At 40.7% G+C, this 23,455-nt stretch overlaps 1 protein-coding gene across 1 annotated transcript in view; it reads left to right on the top strand.

Annotated features, from left to right (window-relative positions):
* The window catches only part of Ppm1h (protein phosphatase, Mg2+/Mn2+ dependent 1H), a 197,692-nt gene that overhangs the window by 122,760 nt on the left and 51,477 nt on the right, over positions 1–23,455 (top strand). Inside the window, exons 5-6 of the mRNA XM_042698853.1 lie at positions 8,909–8,993; positions 21,974–22,092. Coding sequence (XP_042554787.1) covers positions 8,909–8,993; positions 21,974–22,092 — 204 coding nt within the window. The remainder of the gene's footprint in view (positions 1–8,908; positions 8,994–21,973; positions 22,093–23,455) is intronic.

Below are 23,455 nucleotides of genomic sequence, written 5' to 3' on the forward strand. Positions count from 1 at the left end.
AGTGGCATACTATTCGGCTACAGGAAGCTTTGGTGCATGCAACTATATCAATATAAAAGCATGCTTAATGAATGAACCCATCTGATTCCATTGATGATATACGATTCCATGATATTGAAATGTTGAGCACAGATTATGACCTAGAGACAGAAAGTAGATTAGTGGCTGCTGGGGTTCATAGTGCAGGGGGAAGAAGAGTAACTTTTAATGGGTGCAGGGAATAGGAGGTCTTTTTGAGATTAAAAAAAAAATAGTCAGAATTAAATAATGGTGATGGTTGTTCAACCTTGGGAATGTGCTGAAAATGACTAAAATATAAAAATAAAAGGGTGAATTTTATGGTAGGTGGGCTATATTTCAAAGACGACAAACCACCCTACTATTAATTTACAGATGGAGCTTTGACTGTTTTCTTTCTTTCTTTTTTAGAAATAATAAACACCTTGAAATGTTTAATGGTTTATGAGGCTTTTACCTGGTCTGGAAATTTTTGTGCTGGTGCTTTCATGTTGCTGGTATAGCAAGATGTTTGTAGAAAGTGGCTGAATTATGACATTGAGAAATTATTCTGGGTGGCATAAATACAGACAGGGCTGGTTGCGAAGAAAGCAAGGAACATTTGACTTGGTTATTGCTTTATGAGTGGTTACTTGTTTTTGCTGCTACTTCAACATCTGAATTTCTCCCTTTGTGAAATTTTTGCTGAGGAGCTTCATTGTATATTTGAGATCTTTTTAAACAAATCCTTGTATTGCAAACTTCTTTAGTAGCCATTCTGAATATGGAATGACATCCAAACTAATTTCCAGCTCATGCAATGGGTTTTTTTTTTCCCTTTAACTGTTTTTGTCTGACACCTCTAGTTAGCATCTGCAGCCGGACTCTCCTCTGCCAGCGGTAACTCTGGCTTGTTCTGTCAGCTGTCCTGCTTTCTTTCCCAGCAACACATCTCTAATATTTTTGAAGGAGACAGATGCTTCTGCTGCATCTGAGGAGAATCTGCAAGGTCTGATGCTTCTAGACAGAATAGATACCTCCCCTTATACCTTGGAATTGATACGCACTGTCAAAAAGAGTTTTCCGAATGGTTTCTCTTTGTCACCTTGTACCAGATTTTTCTCTTCCCTTCTGGAAATGTGCAGTTTAATGTTGCGTTTCAAATCACTTTCAGCTGAAAAAGTGTGTAATGGAATCAGGCCATCCCATGAATACTCTTAACAGTATGGAAGATGCCTTTTGTTTGCTGTTCTGTGTTCCCAGGGGACTGGTGACAACAGAGAAATTACATTGGAGTCCTTGCTCAATAATGAGTTCCTTGTCCTTTTTGATTTAAGACAAGCACTAAGGGTGACTTCTCCCATCCTGGTGCTTTTGTAGTGGAGTTTTATTTATTAGCATCTAAATTGCGGTGATGACCACCTCCTGAGAAGAAAAGTGATAAAACTGTAGTAGTATTTCCCCCATCCCACCAGTGTTTAAGGCTTTCTTTCAGAAGCATTTCAGTTTAGACCTGAAAAGTACCTAAGAAATGATCTGGCCCTACCCTTTCTTATAGAGCTGAAAGGTAACACCAAGGCTCAGGGTTAAACACCAGCTCAAAACAAAGCAAGCACTGAGCAATTCTGACTTCCTGGCCAGTGTCATTTCCCTCAGAAACAAGAGCCCCACTATCACCAGTTCACAATGTATATATGGATTTCCTCCAAATTCATGAATTTCCTGAGCTAGAAGAGGACTTGATTAGATTTTATCCCTAGTCTATCATGAATGCATTATGCCCAAGAGAAGACATACTGCAGACCTTCCCTCCCACACATAGGTATGTGCTCCACGGACACACACGTAAACTGCACCAGTGAGTGGAGTTTTCGCTGCAGGGTTAGCCAATTGCTCAGTATTTTTTAAAAAAATAGTTATTATGTGATATAGATCGCTCGATATTTAGAGATGGTATTGAAGTTCTGCCCCACCAGGACTCTAACAGCAGCCTCAAAGCACTTCCCTTTGCTGCCCAGAAACTTCAGGAAGAAGAAATTTTTTTATTTTTTTATTTTTTGTTTTTTTTTTTTTTTGGTCCGGTCCTGGGGCCTGAACTCTGGGCCTGGGTGCTGTCCCTCAGCTCTTCAGCTCAAGGCTAGCGCTCTACCTCTTGAGCCACAGCGCCACTTTGGCTTTTTTTCTTTTTGCTTATGTGGTGCTGAGGAATCGAACCCAGGGCCTCAGGCATGCAAGGCAAGTGCTCTACCACTGAGCCACCTTCCCAGCCCCAGGAAGAAGAAATTTAAATAGAACCAAATGAAGCAACTTGAACTCTGGCTTCCAGTGTGAGCTGATCCCTGTGCTTTGTCCTTTTTTTTTTTTTTTTAATGTGGTAGCTGGACTTGCAAACAACATTACCTGTTTTTTGGATCCAGCAGATTTTTTTAGTTCCTTTCCTATTTCCATTTTGAAGTCCTTTCCACTTTTCCATTCCAGCTCTATGGAGAGATTCTGCCGTTATGTCTCTGTCTCTTGTGTCTCTATCTGTCTCTCACTTTCCTTTTTCCTTCCCTCTTTCTTTTTCTCTTCTCCTCCTCCTCCTTCCCACGTGTACTTGGACAAAGCCTTTGAGGCTGAAAAGCAGTACGTTTATCAATTATCCCATGCTGTGTGTTCACAGCACCTATTTGCAAAATCATTTGACTGAATTTGGAGAATTTGTTGGAGTTAACACAAAAGGTTTTGTGTACACGCATGTGCACCAGTCCTGGGGCTTGAACTTGGGGTCCAGGAGCTGTCCCTGAGCTTCTTTTTGTTCAAGGCTAGTGGTCTACAACTTGAGTCACAGCTCTACTTCTGGCTTTTTTGGGGGGGTAATTTATTGGAGGTAAGAGTCTCATAGACTCAAATCTCAGCCTCTGAGTTGCCAGGATTGCAAGCATGAGCCACTGGTCCCCAGCATGGACTCTTAGGCTTCCTAAGGCTTACAGGAAGAATGTGCTTCAGGAAGACACTGAACTCTGGGTAGTATGGACACTGGGATCTGGGTGGGTGGACAGTGGGTTCTGGGGAGATTGGACACTGGGATCTGGAGAGTGTGGACACGGGAGTCTGGGAGTGTGGACACTGGGATCTGGGTAGTGTGGACACTGTTTTCAGGGGAGTATAGACACTGGGCTCTGGAGAGTGTGGACACAGAGATCTGGGGAGTGTGGACACTGGGTCCTGGGGAGTATAGACACTGGAATCTGGGGAGTGTGTACACTGGGATCTAGGGAATGTGGACGTGTGGACACTGGGATCTGGGGAGTGTGGAGACTGACATCTGGAGAGTATGGACTCGGGGATCTGGCAGTGTGGATACTGGGATCTTGGGAGTGTGAACAGTGGGATAGGGGAGTGTGCACACTGGGATCTGGGGAGTGTGGACACTGGGATCTGTGGACTTTCAACACTGGGATCTGGAGAGTGTGGACACTGGGATCTTGGGAGTGTGGACACTTGAATCTGGGCAATGTGGATCCTAGGATGTTGGGAGTGTAGACACCAGACTCTGTGAATCGTGGACACTGGGATCTGGAGAGTGTGGACACTGGGATCTTGGAAATGTGGACACTCTAGGGAGTGTACATTTGCCCACTTGATTCTCCAAGCTTCATCCTCCTCTTAACACTAAATTCACTCCTTTTTTTCCTTGCATCCAAATCTTTCTTTATAGCCATCAATGATGACTTGGGAGTGCTGCAGTAGACTGAGGTAATATTATATTATTTTTGTGAGGGTTAGAAAGAAGGGGCCTGAATGAGCCCCTGTTGAAACCTAAAAGCCTCCTAGAGTGGGAGCAACTCAGATAGTGACTCTCTTGTTGGAGAGTAGTGTTCTCTCTCTCCCTCCCTCCTTCCCTCCTCCCTCCACACACACACACAAATCCCAGAATAAACTCATCCCTCAGTACCCATAGGGGTTGGTTCCAGCACACCACCCACCAGCATACCCAAATGTGAGGCTGCTCAAATCCCATATATGAAATAGCACAGCATTTGCATTTAACCTCCACACATCCTCCCATGTACATTCAAGTTATCACTGCATTATTTATCACACCTAATGTAATGGAAGTGGCATGTCGTTGTTACAGAGTTGCAGGGCTGGAGACCCTTTTCTCTGCAAAGGGCCATTTGGATATTTATAACATCATTTGTGGGCCATACAAAATTATCCTTACAGCAGACGGTGGCAGGCAGCCAATAAAAGCATATGAGAAGAATACACGTCTGTTGCATCACGTACCAAGTGATTCTGAGGGCCTTATATAGCCTGTAGGCCAGACACTCCCCACCCTTATGTTGTTTAGGGAATAGTAACAAGAAAATAGCCTATACATGTTCAATACAAATATTTTTTTCTTTCACATATTTGCTGTCTGTTGTCAACTGACTATAGATACAGAGAACAACTCTGTTGAGTTTTGCTCACCCTGGAAAAAAAGAGGTGCCTTCTTGTAACTGGCCATTTGCTACCCCCCCCCCAGGGACATCTCCCACTAGGCTTACTCCCAATAGTGTAATCTGGCAGTAAGTAACCACAGACAGTAAAGACAACAACTTAGCTGAAAATGGGATTTTTTTTCCTGTATCAGTGGCATTCATTGAACGGACTAAAAACCTCCTTATGGCCAGTGACTAAATCATACATTGATATATGCTATCAATGCCTACAGGCATAGCTGAAAATCAGTCCTTAGCTCTCAAGAAAAATGGTTCCATCAGAACCGCTGTAAAGGCCCAGGCCTCTGCTGGCTGAGATGACTGAGAGCTGACCATCACCATGTGTTGGTGAGCTCTTTATTGCCCAGTTCTCTCAGAAGTGATTTCAGTACTTTTTTAAAAAAAAAATTTAAGCTCTACTGCTGAATCTACTTTTATGGGTGTCCTCTAAAAATGTAAGTGATGGAGAAAAGTACAGACATTTTCGGGCTTAATCAGTTCACATTTTTACAGCAAAAATTAGCTTCTGGCTTTTCAGTTATATTGGTTCTTCACTTTCTTAGTTCTGCTGAAACACAAGTAATAATGTCTAAGACAGGACTGGTTCACTGGGTAGAATTTATAGACTGAGGCCTTGAGGCACCTGGATTTGTGAAGATGAACATCTTCACGTTCAAATACATGTTCGTGCTCAGGAGGACTCTAGAGAATATGTGGTCAGATCCCAAAATTTCTCTTCAAATGTACAATAGAAACACATTTCCCAATATAACCAAACACTTCAAAGGCATATAAAGAAAATGAAACATCTCTCCACCTCCATGCCTCTCTTGTTACTCATTCAAACATGATTATAGTACTGTCAGGTTCCCCGCATCCAAGTGGTCCAAACATCCAGTAAACCAAACTGAAAGTAATGGTTCTTTTTGCGGACATAGATTTGGATATAATTATTTATTTCAGCTAATTATCTTTAAGCCAAGTGTGACTTATTCCAGTACTATGCGCCTGTAAGCTCACCTACATGGGAGGAATAGATAGGAGAATCTCGGTCTAAGGCCAGTCCTGGGCAAAAACAAGAAATTCTACCCAAAAATAAAAATAAAAAACTAAAGCATATAAGGAGTTTGCGATGTGACTCAAGTGATAGAGCTCCTACTTTGCAAAAGCAAGGTCCTGAATTCAAACTCTAGTACCCCCAAAAAAATTTTAAACAACTAGTCATACTTTCTTTCATATTCTCTCATCTTCCCACTTGACTCATAAGGACACATTAAGCCTTATAATTTGCCATGTTATCAATAATGCCCCATTTACTATTCGAGAATTAAAATGTAAGTCGTGGTTTTAGTTGTGGTCTCTGTAATGAAAGGTTAAGGTTGGGGGATTGTAGAGTCAGGTGGTTGCCAGCTCCTAGAAACTGCTTCATTTAATCACTCTAAACTCTGAATAAACCCTGAATATGTTATTGCCATTCAAATTCTCTCTAAACCTTGGATATGTGAATGGAATTCCATCTAAATCCTCACCACAGTAACATCTACAGGTTCAGGCCTGAGGCTCTGGAAGTCAAGTTGGAGCATGTCCCCAGTGTAACTTTGACCCTCAGGGCTGCCACTACTTTTGTTTTAGTTTCCATTTTCTTTAGAAAAAGCATCTTGTAAAATAATGCAAATATGAAGTGCAAAAGTCTCTGATGAGAAAATGTAGCTCTAAAGGCATTACTGTAGTTTATTAGTTGTTGAGTAGGATTTTGTCAGCCTTCTTTATATGCTCTCTGTTCCCTTTGAAGCCCCTTTTTCTCTTGCTGCCCTACTCGTGATTGGAGACAGGCACTCTGACAAATTGATCCCAAGATCAGAGGGATGAAAGAGAGAAAGATCAAAAGCGAGCCAAGAATCACATAGGAAGAGTGTAGGGACTGGGCACATTGGCAGCCACACTGTCATCTTTAATCCATGGGTGTCTCAAAAAGGAAGAACTTAGTAGTTCAAACAAAAGTGAAGAGTGCTCTGCACATAGATAGATTTGTATCATTTTCTATCTAAGAAAACACTCTATCTAAGAAAACAATCAAGTGTTATACCTAAAGTTATATTGGAATTCAATGTAACCACTTCATAGGTGAGTTTAAAATTTGGAAACAAAGTGTGATGCTGGCTGCTGCCCTTGTTGTATTCTCCTTCTCTCAGCTCGAAAGAAAAGAGCCCTGCCCATTTGTCCTTTTCCTTGTTGTCCCTTCTCAGCAGTGACATACTCTGAGGCCAAACCAATGAGAAAGCATATGGGTTTTTGAGGTTCTGGACTATATATAATTAATAAAGCTGCTACTAAGAAGTCTTGCTTATGGCCTTCATGACTAGATACTCATCTACCCAAGTCCAGCTCGCTCTTTAGCCATGTATGTACTTATCTCTCTGCAAACAGCTGTTGCCTGTCACATGCCAGGCATTGAGCACTAGAGACTCAAATACAATGATGTAAGCCCTATTGGGAAAATTTCTTTAGGGTTGGTAGCGAGCCATGGAAGCCAACAATTGCAGGCAGGACTTGTAAGGGCATAGCTAGGTATGGGACCCTAGGAGGTCGCAGAGAAGGACAATGAAGGTCACTAGAGGGACAATGGAGAACATTTAGAGCTGACTCAGAGGACCAAATTGGCCATTGGAAAGGAGAAGTAGAATGAAAGAAGCAGCAAGAATAAGGCTAAATCTAGAAATATAGGCCAAAATATTATGGCAAGAGGCCTCTTTCTCCTAAAGTCACTTTCCCTAATTTTGGTCATTTCTTATTAATTTGTCTTCTGGAGTCATAAGTTCTTTAAAGACACCCCCACACATAAAGTTTTATTGTCATGTCCTGCCCTTTCTATATCCCTCTACCAGTTCCTGTGATGGCAGCAACTGGGCACAGGTGGCAAGGAGTTGGGAGTAAGGTGGCAATAGCGGTGGCCATTTATAGAAATTGTTTCCAAGTCAGGAACTCCCTCTTCTGTTGGCAAGGAAGAGCACCCAAGGGTTTTCTAGCACAAAGAAACAGCATCCTCGGGCTGGGAAGGTGGCTCAGTGGTAGAGAACTTGCCTTGCATGCATGAGGCCCTAGGTTTGATTCCTCAGCACCACATAAGCAGAAAAAAAAGTCAGAAGTGGCTCTGAGGCTCAAGTGGGAGAGTGCTAGCCTTGAGCTGAAGAGCTGAGGGACAGCACCCAGGCCCAGAGTTCAGGCCCTACGACTGGACCCAAAAAGAAAGAAAGAAAAAGAAAGAAAGAAAGAAAGAGCATTGTCTAGAATCTGCCAGGTATACCCTAGAGCTGAGCTCATCAAAGGCATTTCCCATGTTTGTAGAGCCTTGCTGAGAAGTGTGACAGATCTCAGATCTCTGGCTCCTGGTACCAGGGAATTGCTAGATTCCTATAAAATGCAATGGCAATTCTCCAAGATATTTCCATTTGTCAACCTTCTGCTGTAACCAATCAATAGATGGCTAGAAAATGGCCATCAGAAACCACTTCAGAATTAGAAGATATGAAAGCAGAAGTCACTGCTACCACTAGGCCCAGGAAAGACTGTTGCCTGGCTATCAATCTGACAGCCTCTTTCAGATATCAAGAGATGCCTCTGGGGAACTTTGTTGTCTCTAAAGTCCTTAAGTCAGCAATAGCTCTTTGACACATATTTTTAGAGTGTATGAATTTTCTGAGCCTTAAGAGTAGCTTTTCCTGGACTCAAGATTTGCCCTAGAAACTTAACAGTCTACACCAGATGACCTCAGATTCTAATGTACTTATGAATTGCCTAGGGAAATCTCACTACAATGTAGATTTTGGTACAGTAAGTCTGGATAGAATCCGAGATTCTGTATTTCTTCCCAATTCCCAAATGAGGCCAGTGTTGCTGGCCTTTGAGTAACAAAGGTCTAGAGAGAGAGATCCTTTGAGTAACAAAGGTCTACAATAGTACTGTGTACATCATTAAACATTAGCTAGTGGGATGGCTGAAACTTAATTAGATAACATTGTAAGTTAGTTCCTTGCTGTATTAACCACATTTCAAATGCTCAGTGTCTGTATGTGGCCAATGGCTACCATATTGGACTGCACAGATAAGAACATTACCATGACTGTGGAAGGTTCTCTTGTACAATCCTGGAATGGAATGAGCATCATTTGCATTATTCATTCCTTTATTCACTTATTTACTGAGCATTTGTTATATACTGAGTAGTATGGTTCCAGCTAGAGGGAAAAGTGGAGTTATCATAAGCTAGTTAAAATCATAAGCACCGAAAATAGCATAAAATAAAATAGCATCCAGAGTGGGCAACTATGAACTCTGTCATGAAGGTGGCAAGAAAACACAGCTCCTGGCATGGTGTATGTTCTGAATCAAGATATGGTTGTCACAATGTCAGAGAACTTATGAGATTACATTTTTACTTTCAGGGCCATAATCATCAGGAATGGAGAGATCATCCCCATGTCCTCGGAATTCACCCCTGAAACTGAACGCCAGCGACTTCAGTACCTGGTAAGAATCATGTACTTGGGAGAAATAGGCCCACAGCAGTCAAATAACATATGGTATTAACTCCCCCATACACACCTCCTTGTATCACACGTCCTGGCTCTGTGTGTGATAACACACTCCATCTCCATCAATGTATTACTGTGTCTGATTTTCTTCCATCTGCAATAAGTTGAAGACATAGTGTGCTGCTGATTTGAATTGTTTGGTGTATGCTTTTCTGTAGGCTGAAGTTCTGAAGGTCTGATACTTACTTTAATCATGTTGGAGTCTCTTCCGGTCATGTTTCAGGGAAGATCCTCTGCCCTTGTGACAGCTTGGAGATCCCTTCCCATCATACCATGATCTCAGAATCATTTGAAAAGTTCAGAGTCCTCTGGGGAATACTCAAGATTCTGTCCTGAAAATAAATTTGCTCTGTAGTTCATTCACTTTAGGGAAAAATTATTGGAGGTACTTTAAGGGAGCTTTGCTTCTCTCAGAAACCTTTCATTGCTGGGAAACAGAACAAACTCAGCCTCCCTGTCCTCATTTTATAGGGGCAGAGTGTTAGCATAAGGTCTCAGTTAAAGATGCTGGTGGCTCATGGCCATAATCCTAGCTACTCAGGAGACTGAGATCTGAGGGTCATGGTTCAAAGCCACCTTAGACAGAAAAGTCTGAGAGACGCTTATCTCCAATAAACTGCTCTGAAAAAGCCAAAAGTGGCACTGTGGCTCAACTGGTAGAGCATTAGCCTTGAGCAAAAGAAGCTCGGGGACAGCTCCCAGGCCGAGAGTTCAAGCCCCAGGCTGGGCAAAAAATAAAGGAGGGCGGGAAACACTGTGGTACTCATCCCAAGTCACTTTGAGGTGAGCATCTCTGGAGACTAACCCTGTGAAAAAGTGTAGGCAGTACTTTCTTACCAATTGGATTTCTTTTTTAAATAGCAAAGGTCACTAGTGACTCTACTGCCTACCTAATGAGGAAAGAATTGATCTGTGCTGTTTACAAATGGCTGTTTATGTCTCTGAATTTAGTAGGTATAAATGGTCTCTGGCTGATATAGAGGGTAGTAATGTACTTTTCCTCTGTGTGTGTGTGTGTGTGTGTATGTGTGTGTACACACACACACACACACACATCCATGTACATTTTATTTTATAACAAAGCTGTGTTTCTGTTGTCCTCTGGTATATAAGACAACAAGATTTCCAAACCAGTGTAAAAACAGCACTTTGCCTTTACCTACTGTTGTTTCCTAAACTTTCTGGTGTTTTTTTCAAGCAAATAAGCTCAAGACCACTAGCAGGGAATCTAGGCATGTGGAAAGAATTCTGCAGTATCCCACAGACATCTTTATTTTAGAACCTGGGTCTGCGTCTTATTCCCAAGTTGGATAGCCTTGTGAAAGACTTTTAGCTTTCTAAACGTTGGTTTGTCACTTATAAAATAGATAGACAAAAGGGTCACCAAAGATCTTTGAGTTGCAAAGGTAGATTTCCTAACAGCTGACCTTTGTGACATTTGGCTGGCTTCCACTAGTCTGTCATCCAAGGCTGTTGCAAGTGATCTTAGCAGGGACCTTGTCATGCTCTACCTAAAAGCCTTTGGCTACCTACAACATACAGAATTCATGCCACACTTTTTGACACACTCAGAATCCTGCTCACCTCTCCAAAAACACTGTCACCACTGTCGATGGTGTGTCACGCACACTCTGGCCTCCGGGCCTTTGGAAATAATGGTCGGTCTAGGTGGCATTTCTGTTCTCTGCCAGGAAGGTCTTCTCTTGTGAGATCTCAGGAGCAATAACTTACCTTGGGAAGAGTACCCTAGAGGGTCAGTTCCCGGGGTTTGTTCATACAGCAACATCTAGAGACCTGTGGCGCATCTCTCACTGTATGTACTAATTGTTTTCCAGAATGCTGGTCCTATCTCTGGATTGAGTTATAAAAAGCATATTCCTTACATTAGTCACCTCAGAGAGCCAATACCCAGCTCAGCCACTGCACAGAGATTTGGAATCAATGAAAGATCAATGAATGATTGCCTATCAATACCAAACAATATGCACTTCAAAGCACATTACAGCAAGGCATGAGTCCTTTGGCTCTCCTGTACCCACTCAAAAACTACTCCCCACTAGGCGCTAGTGGCTCATGCCTGTAACCTCAATGACTCAAGAGACTGGGATCTGAAGATCGCAGCTCAAACTCACCCCTGGCAGGAAAGTCTGTGATGGCTCTTATCACCAGTTAATCACAGAACAAGCCAGAAGTGGCATTTTGTTTATGTGGTACTGAGGAATCGAACTCAGGGCCTCATGCATGTTAGGCAAGCACTGTACCACTGAGCCACCTTCCCAGCCCTCTGTGCTCTTTATTTTGCAATAATTTTTGTTACAAGAATGAACATATGAGGCTCACTGTTAAGAAGGAATGGGAATGTTAAAAATTACCCAGATTCCTTGCACATTAGAAAGATAATTTGGGATGTCTGGAATAAGGTGAATCTCAGCTTTTTCACAAAACTGTCTATAATTCCCACAAGGCTCTTCACTGATCCCCAGTCATGAGTTGGTGAGATAGGATGCCTTGGAAAACTTTGTAGGAATTAAAGACAATAACATGCAGAATTGGTTTGTGGCACACAGTTTTTTAGCCATTCAAATGAGTCTTGAACTGTGTGGACTGCTGTACCAAAATACTACCAATTGGGTGGCTTAGGAACCAGAGAAACTTTTTACAGATCTGGAGACTCAGTAATTCAAGATAATGGCATGGGCTGATTCATTGTCTAGTGCTGGCTCATAGAAAAACATCTTTTCTTTGCCAAAGAGACAAAGATGCTCTCTAGAGCCTCTTTCCAAGGGTGCTAAAATCCCACTCATGAGAGCTGTATGGTTGTCTAGTTAGCCTTATGATCTAATCATCTCCCTAGGCCTCTCACATCCCAGTGCTGTCACCTCAGAGATCTGGCTTTCACACATGAATTATGAGAGTATATGAATAGTCTGTTTCTCCTACTCTCCTACTCTCTGCAAAATCATTTATTTAGAAGCCAATTGCAATGATTTTATATTAAAATGTTTTGGAGTCTCTCTTAAACATTCAGTATGGATATTATTAGCCTACAGAGCTTGATGTTTGAATTTGCAGAACACTCTATATTTTCTTTGATCTTCACTAGAAATCACATAGGTTTCTCAAGTTCATTACTAAAACTTTTCACTCAGACATTAGGAGCAAAAATGCTGAGAATATAAATTGCCTTAATTGTCCAACTTCTTATTTCTTCAGGAATCTAAGAATGTTGTTTTGAAATGCCCAGATCCAGTGATAAAAATCACATGACAAGAATGTTTGATACAAAGTAGTTGAGAGAATTAGAATATCTATAGCATAAAATAATCTTAAGGTAAAAAACAGTACTTGTGAGAATTAGATTTCTAGTGAAAAATCATGAAACTAGTTTCAACTATCAGAGAAAAATCAGAGTGCAGTATGGTGTTCTCTCCGCCTCTCCTAGTCATGAGCTGTCTGATTTTAGTCCCTTCATACAGTGTCTCTCAATCACCTTTTCTCTTGAATTAAACAAAAAGTAATATTTCCCTTGAGAAATGCATAGCACGTTCTGAAATAAAAATGAAAGATAATCCTATGGCAGTGTAAAACACAGATGCACCTCAGCTTACACTGTGATTACGTACCTATTAGCCCATCAATAATTGAAAATAGCTTAAGTCAGAAATATATTTAACACACCTAATTTACCAAACACCATAGTTTAGCCTTGCCTAATTTTAAAAATGCTCAGAACACTTATATTAGCCTATAACTGGGCAAAATCATTTAATGCAAAGCTGACTTTATGACAAAATGTTGACTATCTCAGTAGTATATTGCATACTTACTAAAAGTGATAAACAGTATGGTTGTATAGATATGCTTTCATGCTCTTGTAAAGACCATTATGTCCAACCATAGTAAAGCCAAGGATCATGTGCATATTATCTTATGCTTTTAGATGCATCCACTCCTATTGCTCATTCTTTCAAGCATCCATCACTGGAACTAATTGTCAAAGTTCAGTGTAATGATAGTTGTAGTATCCTGTTCCCTTTTGTGATCTCACTCAGCACATTGCTGGAAAATCAACAATGCATTCCCTATTCTTAGGTCAGACCAAATTTTATGGTTATAGTGTGTGAAGAAACATTTATGTTAGAATCATTAAAATTTCTAGGTCCCTTGCCACTTGTTTTGAGCAGATGTCTGCAGTCCCAAGGCTGTCTGACTTGTGGAAGTGGATAATGGTGTTTGGGGTGGAGAAAATTGTCAGAGCCCTTTGTACATGAACCATTTTTTAGTAAGGTTTTTTATTGTGAAAATACCGTACAAAGGGGTTACAATTACATGAGCAAGGTAATGAGTACATTTCTTATCAAGCATTGTTGCCTCCTCCTTTGTTTTTCCCCTACTATCCCTGCCCTCCCATCTCCATAACTACATTCCTCCCCACCCCCCCCCCCACACACACATGAACCATTTTGATCTGCATCAGAAAGGAATGTTCTTGGTATGCATAGTCAGGACATTCAGGAATTATAGAACTGGAAGCCAGTTGCCCGATGATGGATGTGGCAGGCATGTTAATTTTATTTGGTCTTGCATCCTGACCTCAGAGGGCCCTTCACACTGCTCTTGAGTTAAAGCAACTTTGTTTCATAGATTCTCACACAGGTCGATTAATTAACTGGGATTGTAGATTTGACACCTTCACACAAAATGTGGCAGTTGTGTGATTGTGGGGATCCGGGCCCTGTCCTTCTGTCCCAGCAGCCAGGGAGAGCTGAAGATCCTGCAGGCATGAATAAGCTTTGCACTTCTATAGCTGGGCTTTAAAAAAAAAAAATGTTTACACGGTGATTGAAATAAAACATATTAGGAGTCCACCAAGCTACAGAAAGTGTTTTGGTGGAGTCAAGACTGAACTAGGAGAGAAGGGGTCTGAATTGTCCCTACCTTTGCTTCAGGTGATAGCCAGAAATGGACCTCCCTCAAGGGATCTGGATACATTAAGGTGTGAGACTAATGGCTTTGCCTCTATTCTACCCAGACATGTTTATACACTCTGATTTGATTACATTAATATGTGCTGGTATCATCAAACTTTCAAATAATGTACTTCTGTCCTTGCAGAATGACTAAGTCTGCAGCCGGTTTTCATCAAGGGCAATGTACAGACGAGATGAAAGTGGGTTTCATGCACACATCTGATACACACAAGAGTGACATTATCTGAGGTGCTTTCTTGTGATGTCCTTGGAACTCTTCCGAGCTCTGTGCAGAGCCTGGTTCTGTTTGTCTGTCGTCTCCCTGGTGCTGGGCTTGGAATGACTTCAAGTAGACGGTATTGAACCTCTTGGCTTGCTGAGCTTTTTCATGCTTCAGACATTTAGACTCTAAAGTTTAGAGTTTAAGAATTCCTTAAGCCCACCCTCCTTTTAAGACAGGAGGCTTTTTTTTATCCGAGAGGCTCAAGGGTGCTTCTGAGTTAAAATGACCGGCTCACTGCCATGCGATCCTACTTCACCTTGACAACAGCGATCAAACCCAGCCTTTTGTCACAAAGAAACTGCTCACCACTTTGTGCCTAGGAGAACATCTGAATCATGAAAAGGACAAATTCATTCCAATTCCAGTCCCCTTCCCCATTTAATGCTGTATTGTAAAATTACATGTTAGTTTCTTATTTTCTAATTAAATAATGACAATCTATAAAGCTGTTGTGGCATTTTTCATACCTACTGTAGATTCCCATGACCACATAGAAATATAAATATGCACTTTGAAACATAAATCAGGCAGAGTTATATCAATATTCAGTTCAGTAATAATCTTATACATACAAACTTTGTTCCTGTTACTTTGAACTTTTTTTTAAGGGCAATCCTAGGAGGTTTTTTCCTTCATAAAAGAATTCAACCAATACATATTAAGAACTCAGCCATTACCCATTTTTTCCTTCACTTTTTTAACCTTAGCCCCAAAATAGTCTATTTCTATACAGTAAATTAAGCAGCCAGCCTTAGCTCCTGAAGACCCTTCTGAGTTAGCACGACTGTTAGTGAGAACTAGTGGCTTTGGCTGACATTATTAATTCCATTTCATTCTGACCTAAGATTTTGTACAATGATAAATCATCTTGAAGTGTATAGCTTCCAGTCCTCCTCATATGATCCAGTGAGATTTTTTTACACACACACACACACATACACACACACACACACACACACACACACGTGCGCACGCGCGAAAGATGACTCAATGGAAGAAAATTTGCATTAGATGCCAAAATTCTTCATTCTGATAACCCCCTCTAAAAAGGCTCAGAAGTGTAAACATTTTTAAAATTAATTTTTAAAAAAGTCGTAGAGAACTTTACAAAAGATTGCATTCCATGGAATCCACCATCAAATTTAACTTTGAGGGGCTGGGAAAGTGGCTCGTGGTAAAGTGCTTGCCTTGCGTAAATGAAGCCCTGGGTTCAATTCCTCAATATACATAAGTAGAAAAGGCCAGAAGTGGCGCTGTGGCTCAAGTGGTAGAGCTCTAGCCTTGAGCTGAAAAGCTGATGGACAGTGCCTAGGCCCAGAGTTCAGGCCCCACAACTGACCAAACACAAAAAAAAATTAAGTATTTTGACTTTCTATATTCTGCTGATGGGAGTGGAAACTGAAGCCACTCCTTTGGGAAGGGTTTGGCAGTCCACGCTGGAGCAGAATATGCTATGCCCCAGCAGTCTACTGTCAGATACCTGCCTAGCAGAGCTGTATGCAAACCTTCATGGAAAGACTGGAGCAGGCATAGCAGCAATGTTTTTAGTAACCCAAACAGGTAACTCAGAGAGTAGCGTGAGCAAGTAAATGGTGGCACAGACTCAGCATGAACTACTATGTGATGCCAAGAATGAAAATCACTACGACTATATAGGACATGGGTGAATCTCAGAGACTTAGCCCACCCTGGGGTATCCTTCCAGGTTCCAGATAAAGTACAAAAATAGGCCAAGTCAATCTAAATTCTTTGGAATATGCTCCCCTTTAGAGGAACAGTGGTGATTTAGATGGAGTCCTGCCAGGCAGAGGGGGTGATTTAAGATGTTGGCAATGTTTTAGTTAGTGCTAGCTACATAGGTATGTTCAATCTGTGAAAATCCATCAGCTCACACACACATCATGCACTTCACCATATATATTATATTTCGCTGAGTAAATGTTTTTCTTTATGTAACTGTATATCTCCATTATTGAATTTTATATTACCCTTGGCATGAGCACCCCTGGTCAGCATCCTACAGGTAGCCATGCTACTGCCACCTCTTTGCCCACACCATTCTGTTCTAGGGGCAGCTCTTAGGTACCTCCCAACACCAGCTCCTACAAGCTTCTGCATATTCCGTCCGATACCCACCACTCTCACCCCTATGAGTGTCCCACTGTGTGTTCCTTAGTCCCTGACTCTACCATCATTTTTCCTATAAGCCTTCCTCTAGTTCCCTCTCTACTGTGTTAGCTCCAAGCAAACGGGCCTCTTTTCTTTATTCTTAGAATCCCTGAGCTCATATCTGTTGCATGAATTTCTTTGGCTCCTCAAACCTGAGACAGTTTCCTTGTTGGCTGACACCATTCACTGGCTAGATGGCCACAACACAGCAGGAAGAAATTTTACTAAAATTAGAAATAAGAAATGGGTGTTGTCATGACCGGACCAACAGTTAGGAAGCTGAGGTAGGAGGATCATGAGTTTGAGGCCAGCCTAGCTTTAACCTAGGACTCACCCTACATAGTCTAGGTCAACCTAGACTATGTAGCAAACCTGTATGGGTACACATGCACACATGCACAAACACACATACATACATACACAAAACATATAAACAATACAGGTGATGTTTGCAAGTGCCCAATGTCTGCATATACCCAAATTCACTAACTTGCATCATAATACAAATGTTTTGCACAAATAAAAACAACTCTGCCAAAAAGTTAAATTTAAAATATATCCAGCATGTGCAATGAATGAGAAATGCTTAAGAGTGTGTTCAGAATTTTTGCTTTGCAGGTGGAAATTGGTTCTTAATGTGTGTACTTCATCCCACTTTGGGTTTGGTCCACATTTTAATAGGCCCTCATCTGTATGAAATTTGCCTAGGGAGCAGGTTCTAGTCATTATACGCATTTATATTCATGAACTGCATAGGTATCAGAAGTAAAGTAAGCCAGGTGAAAATTATTCAGGGATCTTACAAGTTTAAGGCCAGGAAATCATTAGGCTTTATTACTTAAAGCAACCCAATAAATTCTGCCACATTTTTCAGACTTTAAACTTGGGGCTTGTTGCTTATAGTGTGTTTAAGGTAAAAATCACTTTTAGAACTCAAGACTCCAGAGTACTGATGTAAGCAATCCTTTAGCAGGACAAGGTAGTACAAATGAAATACTTCTGACTGTGGTTCTTGAATGCTAAGAAAGCTCTAAGAAGTTCCCAAATCCCCAAGTTGTTGGGCCATTCTGTGTTTGCCATGTAAGTGTATCTTTTCTGGCCTGGTGAGAATCCTAAGCTTCCCCAGGCCCTATACAGGACGCAGGATGCATAGCTGAATCTTGACTGATTGAATCCTCCTACTAAAGACTTCAACTCTCCTGCAAGTTATTGAAACAAGAAGCAGTTAGAATCTTTGTAGATTTTATTTTTTGTGCCAGTACTAGAGCTTGAACTTAGGGCCTCACAGTCTTGTTTTGCTTTTTCCACTGACGCTGCCTTTCTCTGCTGCCTGACACTCACCATTTGAGCCATACCTCTACTTAACTTTTTTAATATATATATTTTTTATTGTAAAGATACAGTACAGAGGGGTTACAGTTACATGAGCAAGGTAATGAGCCCATTTCCTATCAAGTATTGTTATACCCTCCTTTATATTTCTCCTACCATCCCTTTCTCCCCACCTCCCCAACTCCTTCCTCTCCTCCCCTCCCCCTGCAAAGTTGTAAAGTTAATTTTCAACATACTGTCTTGTACATCTCATTGTTGCAATGGGTCATCCTGTATCCTTATTTCAGAATTTTGTTATTTCCCTTCCCCTCCCCAAATTAGAAAAATGTATATACAAGATGCAGGGCACCAGAATCAAATACAGCGACAACAAGGGTTGTACCATGGGGGAAGAGCATACAAAAGAAACAAAAAAAAATCACATAGTACGTTATAAGTACATTAAAAAGAAAAGCAACAAAGATAAAACCTCTTGTGTCCCTATCTTGGTGTTCATTTCGCTTAGCATCAGGTTATATGGTCATATGTACATAGCTTTTGACCTCTTCTGCTTGTCCTAGACATATACTAGTTATTGCAGATAAGGGAAACCATGGGACCTATGTTTCTTTGAGTCTGGCTTACTTCACTTAATAGAATTTTTTCCAAATCTTTCCATTTCCTAACAAATGTCATTCTTTCTGATAGAAAAAATCTACTGTATGTACTGAGTTCTCAAAACATTAATAATTTTCATTATGAAGAAAATTCATAACCATTCCTAAGTACTGGTGGTTCATATCCATAATCCTAGCTACTCAGGAAGTTGAGATCTGAGGATCACAGTTCAAAGCTAGCCTGGGTAGGAATGTTCAGTAGATTCTTATCTAATTAACCACCAGAAAGACAGAAATGGATCTGTGACTAAGTGGTAGAATGCCAGACTTGAACAAAAGCCCTAGGACACACACACACACACAGTAATAACTTTCATAGTTAAAAAGAAACACGTAATGGGTTAAGGATGTGGCTCAATGGTAGAACACTTGCCAATCATGAAATCATGCAGGAGGACCAGTGTTCAGTCCCTATCACCACCAAAGATACAAAGAAAGTAATCTGTTTAATGTTTAAATGTTCATCAATATGGATAAGTGAAAAAGAAAACTTTCAGTCAATATTTTTCTAATATTTTGGTGACTTTGAAGATATGTATGTTCCTATGTGCATGTAAGGACATATGTGTAAGCTTGCATTACACTCACAAGGAAAGATGTACCAACAAGCAGATATATTTCCTCTAAAGACCAACACACATAACACACACACACATATATATTTTACCAAATATATATATTAGCATTTTTCATTAAACAGTTTTATGTCTGCTCTGCTCCAGCTTGATTCTTGGGTTGTGTTGTGTCACCTTAACACCATTAACTCTAGAGGCTCTGCAGAGTATACAACAGTACTGAGTATTCAAAGTATTAGTAAAAAGGAGACTTAGAATCAGGATGTGAATGATGATTGTGAAGAAGAGAAGTAGTAAGATTATGGCACATATACACAAGTGGCAAAAATACATCACAGCACAAAGACTACTCCTAAGTTTACAATAGGTGTGTTTATGACAGAAAGGGATCCAAGGGGTTGCCAGCACTATATAAAAAGAACAGAAAAGAAAGGAGAAGAGAAGAGAAGAAAGGAGACAAGAGAGAAAGGGAGAGGGAGAGGTGGTGGTTGTTTCATTTTGAGGCACGATCGGGCAGGATGAGATAGGACAGGACAATGAAGATGAGATTTGTGTATCTTCCTATCTCCTGTGGCCTGAGCAGTCTCCAGGCCTGGAAGAGGGGGACATTCTAGATCATTTTGAGGGACCTCTATGTTCAGTATGTGGGGAGAGGATGTAAGTCTGCTAGTGGATATCAAGGAAACAAATACTAGGTTTTCCAGAGGTGAGTTCTGGAAAGAAAGAGAACTAGTACTTAATAGAGCAGGTCTGTGATGTGGGCTTACTTCTGACTTGTACTTTGGGCACTTTGGGATGTAGCTAAAGAAGTTTGATTCATAAGTCTCTAGATCCCTTTACACAGCTGGTATGCTCCAAAGAGGCTTACAGCACGGCTCAGTCTTGTCTGCTGGACTTCTTTTCCCCAGGCTTCTGGATTTTGCCTCCTGAGAAGCAGAACTTTGGATGACTGTTACTTCCAAATTTCCCTGAGCATTGACGGGGAGATCTGATGGCACTGCATATTGGAAAGGAGGCCATAGGTGATGCCTGTTATAGGTTGAATATACCTAATCCAGAGGTTGAAAAATCTGAAAACTGGGGAGGGATGAAATGTCATGACACTGTAGTGGAAAATTACATATCTGACCTTATGTGAGAGATTGCAGTAATACCAATAATAAAATCATCAGGCGAAACGGATAAGGTGTATATGAACCACAAATGAATTTTTCATTTTTAATATGGGTTTCTTCCAAGACATATATTGTATAAATATTATTAAATATATATTTGTATGGAAATATATCGAGAGAGAAATATTGTATACAAATGTGAATATTTCCAATTTACACACCAATCCTAAATACTTCCAGTCCCTAGCATTTTGTATGCAGGATACTTGACCTGTACCAATGAACTGAGAAAATGGCCATCTGTCCTGTGCATTCTGACAGTGCCAGGCAGTGAGGTGCTCTGCCCACTCTTGTCCATGCCAAAAAATGAGAGCTGATCCATTCCACCACACGGCCAACATGCAGGCTTAGGGCTCAAGGCAGGCAGTTTTTAGTTCAAGCATGCTTACAATGTGTGACCTCTGAGCAAGGAAGTTAAAATGCGAATGCTCCATCTCATGGATAGCTAGATTTGAATTTTGAATGTGACAGTGAGAAAGTTCGTTGTATCAAAGCAATTCCCTAAGTGACTGTTTTTCTTACGACTTATGAACTGAGATTTGGGGGGATGGGGAGAAGCCATCTGCTCCTGAATGGTCTTCCAATGACTGAAGCAATGACTGCAGAGCAAACTGGAAGGGCTCCAGCAGAGCATTCCTGTGTGCTGTATCTAGCCCCACCCCATGGCCTGGGCCCTAGCATTTACTGAAGACTGTGCTTTGTTGCAAGGCCTTGCTTGGTAGGCGCATACAGTTGAGTGAGATGAGAGCAGAGTTTGTGTAACCTCCTATCCCACCCATGAGCCACTCCAGAAAATGGAACCATCTTGAATTTGAACTCAAAAATGAACTTTATAAAAAACGTGGTACCTGTATACTATGGAATTTTACACAGCCATTAGAAAGAATAAAATAATGTCATTTGCAGGGAAATGGATGAAATAAGAACAAATCATGTTAAGCAAGGTAAGCCAAGATCAGAGAGACAAACAGCACATATTCTTTCTGGTATGCAGAAGTCAGATCTAAAACACATTGGGATATGACCAATTACCCAGGATTCTAGATACTTACATACAGTGAGATCAAAGGAGGATAGTCTTAGGAGAGAATTACAAAAGTGCAATGCCTAATCCCCTCTTCATATTTATATAAAATAATATATATACTGAAATGAACTCCTAAGATATGGAATCAAAAGACTGTTTTTAATTTTTTTTTCTTTTTCGGGTGATTCTGTATTCTTTAACTTATATAAGATGTGGTCACGTGTGTGTCTTCAGAAATGTGGGGGAAGGGCACAGACCTTGAGGAACCAGTGCAGCAGCGGAGCGCACTGGACATTGATAAAAGTGAATTGTACAGATGGGACAGCAGGGAAAGAAAGGGAGGGAATGAGGAAACAGATGGCACTGTGCAAAAGGAAATGTACTCATTACCAAACTCATGTAACTGTAACTCCTCTGTACATTACCTCTATAACAACAATCCATTAATATTTTTTTAAAACAGAACTTCAAAAAAGCTTAGTTTCTCCCTTCTCCCTTCAGCCCCATGCACCTTTGCTTACAAAACTTATCCTATCTGATGAAAAAATTGTAAATTAAGTATATGAATTTTCTTTGCTCATTCACTATTGGTGTTGAAATTCCAAAATTTATTTCTCTTAAAATATAAATTTTCTTGTCTTTGAACGATGGCCTGCCTCAATTTGCAAAACATCCTTGAGACTTATTTTGTCCTCTAAATGTGTGTGTGGCTTTTTCTTTCTATTTAGGCATTCATGCAGCCTCACTTACTGGGAAATGAGTTCACACATTTGGAGTTTCCAAGGCGAGTACAGAGAAAGGAGCTTGGAAAGAAGATGCTCTACAGGGACTTTAATATGACAGGCTGGTAAGAGCATGCCACCCGGGCACCACCTCAGAAAGAGAGAGAGAGAGAGAGAGAGAGAGAGAGAGGGAGAGAGAGAGTATGTGTGTGTGTGTGTGATCACCATTATCAAAAGTGACTCACATTGTTGGGGCCAAGAGGTGATACAGCCTACATTTGTAAAGAACAAGGCCTTACATCTACCTACTCCTGTTCTCCTGTTCTTGCTTAGGACTAGTGCTCAGATCCCAAGCTTTGTTATCCCCATGAAGCTGACTTAATTCTTCATTTTTGTATGGAGCCATCATTTGGAAACTTTCAAAACACATTAAGTTTTTATGATTATAAACCAGGGATATAGCGCTGACCCCCCTCCCAAAATTATAAACCAGGTATAGAAGGGCTTTGATTGGTCATTACAAGCCTATGCCTGTAATCTCAGCACCTAGTAGGCTGAGGCACAAAAATGGAGACTTTGAGGCTAGCCTGAGCTACATTATGAATTCAAAGTCAGCTTAAGCTACACAGCAAGACTTTTGCTTTAAAAAAAAAAGAAAAGAAAATAGAGTAGCCAAAGGGTATTTGCCACAGGCTTCTTGACCTAGATTGACATGGATGTGATTCCCAACTGATTTTCTAAATGAGCCAAGTTGAATAAATACTTAACCCCTATTTTTATATGGATAAAGTGAAAAGAGAAACAAAAAAAGACTGGAAGTAATGAAGCAGCCTTTGGTGTCTGGAAAAGATTAGTTCCAGGATTCTCTATAGAAACCAACTTTGAAGATGTGCAATCCCCAATAAGTAAAATAGCGTGTATTTATTGTATATAGCATATGCTATATAGATTGTCTCTAAATTGTTGAAAATACCCAACACATGTAAATGCTCTGTAAGAAGTTGTCATACTATTTCATTTAGGGAATAAGAAAATGATATGGACATATCTACTGCAGATACTTAAAAAAAAATCCACCCAAAATTGTCTTAAATCCAAATTCTTACTTAACAAGGCATATCTTATTCCTAAAACACACCTGTATGCCTATCAGAACTGTTGACTAAGACCTCATCTGTTTGTTCCACCTGAATAAGAAACAGTGAGAGACTGAAGCAGTTGGTGGCAAATGCTTGTCACCAAGTGCTTCCACAATAGAGGGCTAGTGTAGGAAGTGAGAATTTCCTCTTACGCCTTGGATCCTAATAAGTGAACCTTATACCTGTTTAACACAATTTCCCCTTTCCTTACTCTGTCCCCAACAAAAGCTAAGAAGTAGTTTTCATGATACTTCTCTATTGACTGAAATACTTAATAATGGAGGATGACAACTGGGATTCCCATGTTAACTTCTTGGGCACATGTTGTCACAAAGGAACAAGTTGCACT

Source organism: Dipodomys spectabilis, unplaced genomic scaffold (genome assembly GCF_019054845.1).
Source record: "Dipodomys spectabilis isolate Male_0828 unplaced genomic scaffold, ASM1905484v1 ptg000234l, whole genome shotgun sequence".
In the NCBI taxonomy this organism is placed as follows: Eukaryota; Metazoa; Chordata; class Mammalia; order Rodentia; family Heteromyidae; genus Dipodomys; species Dipodomys spectabilis.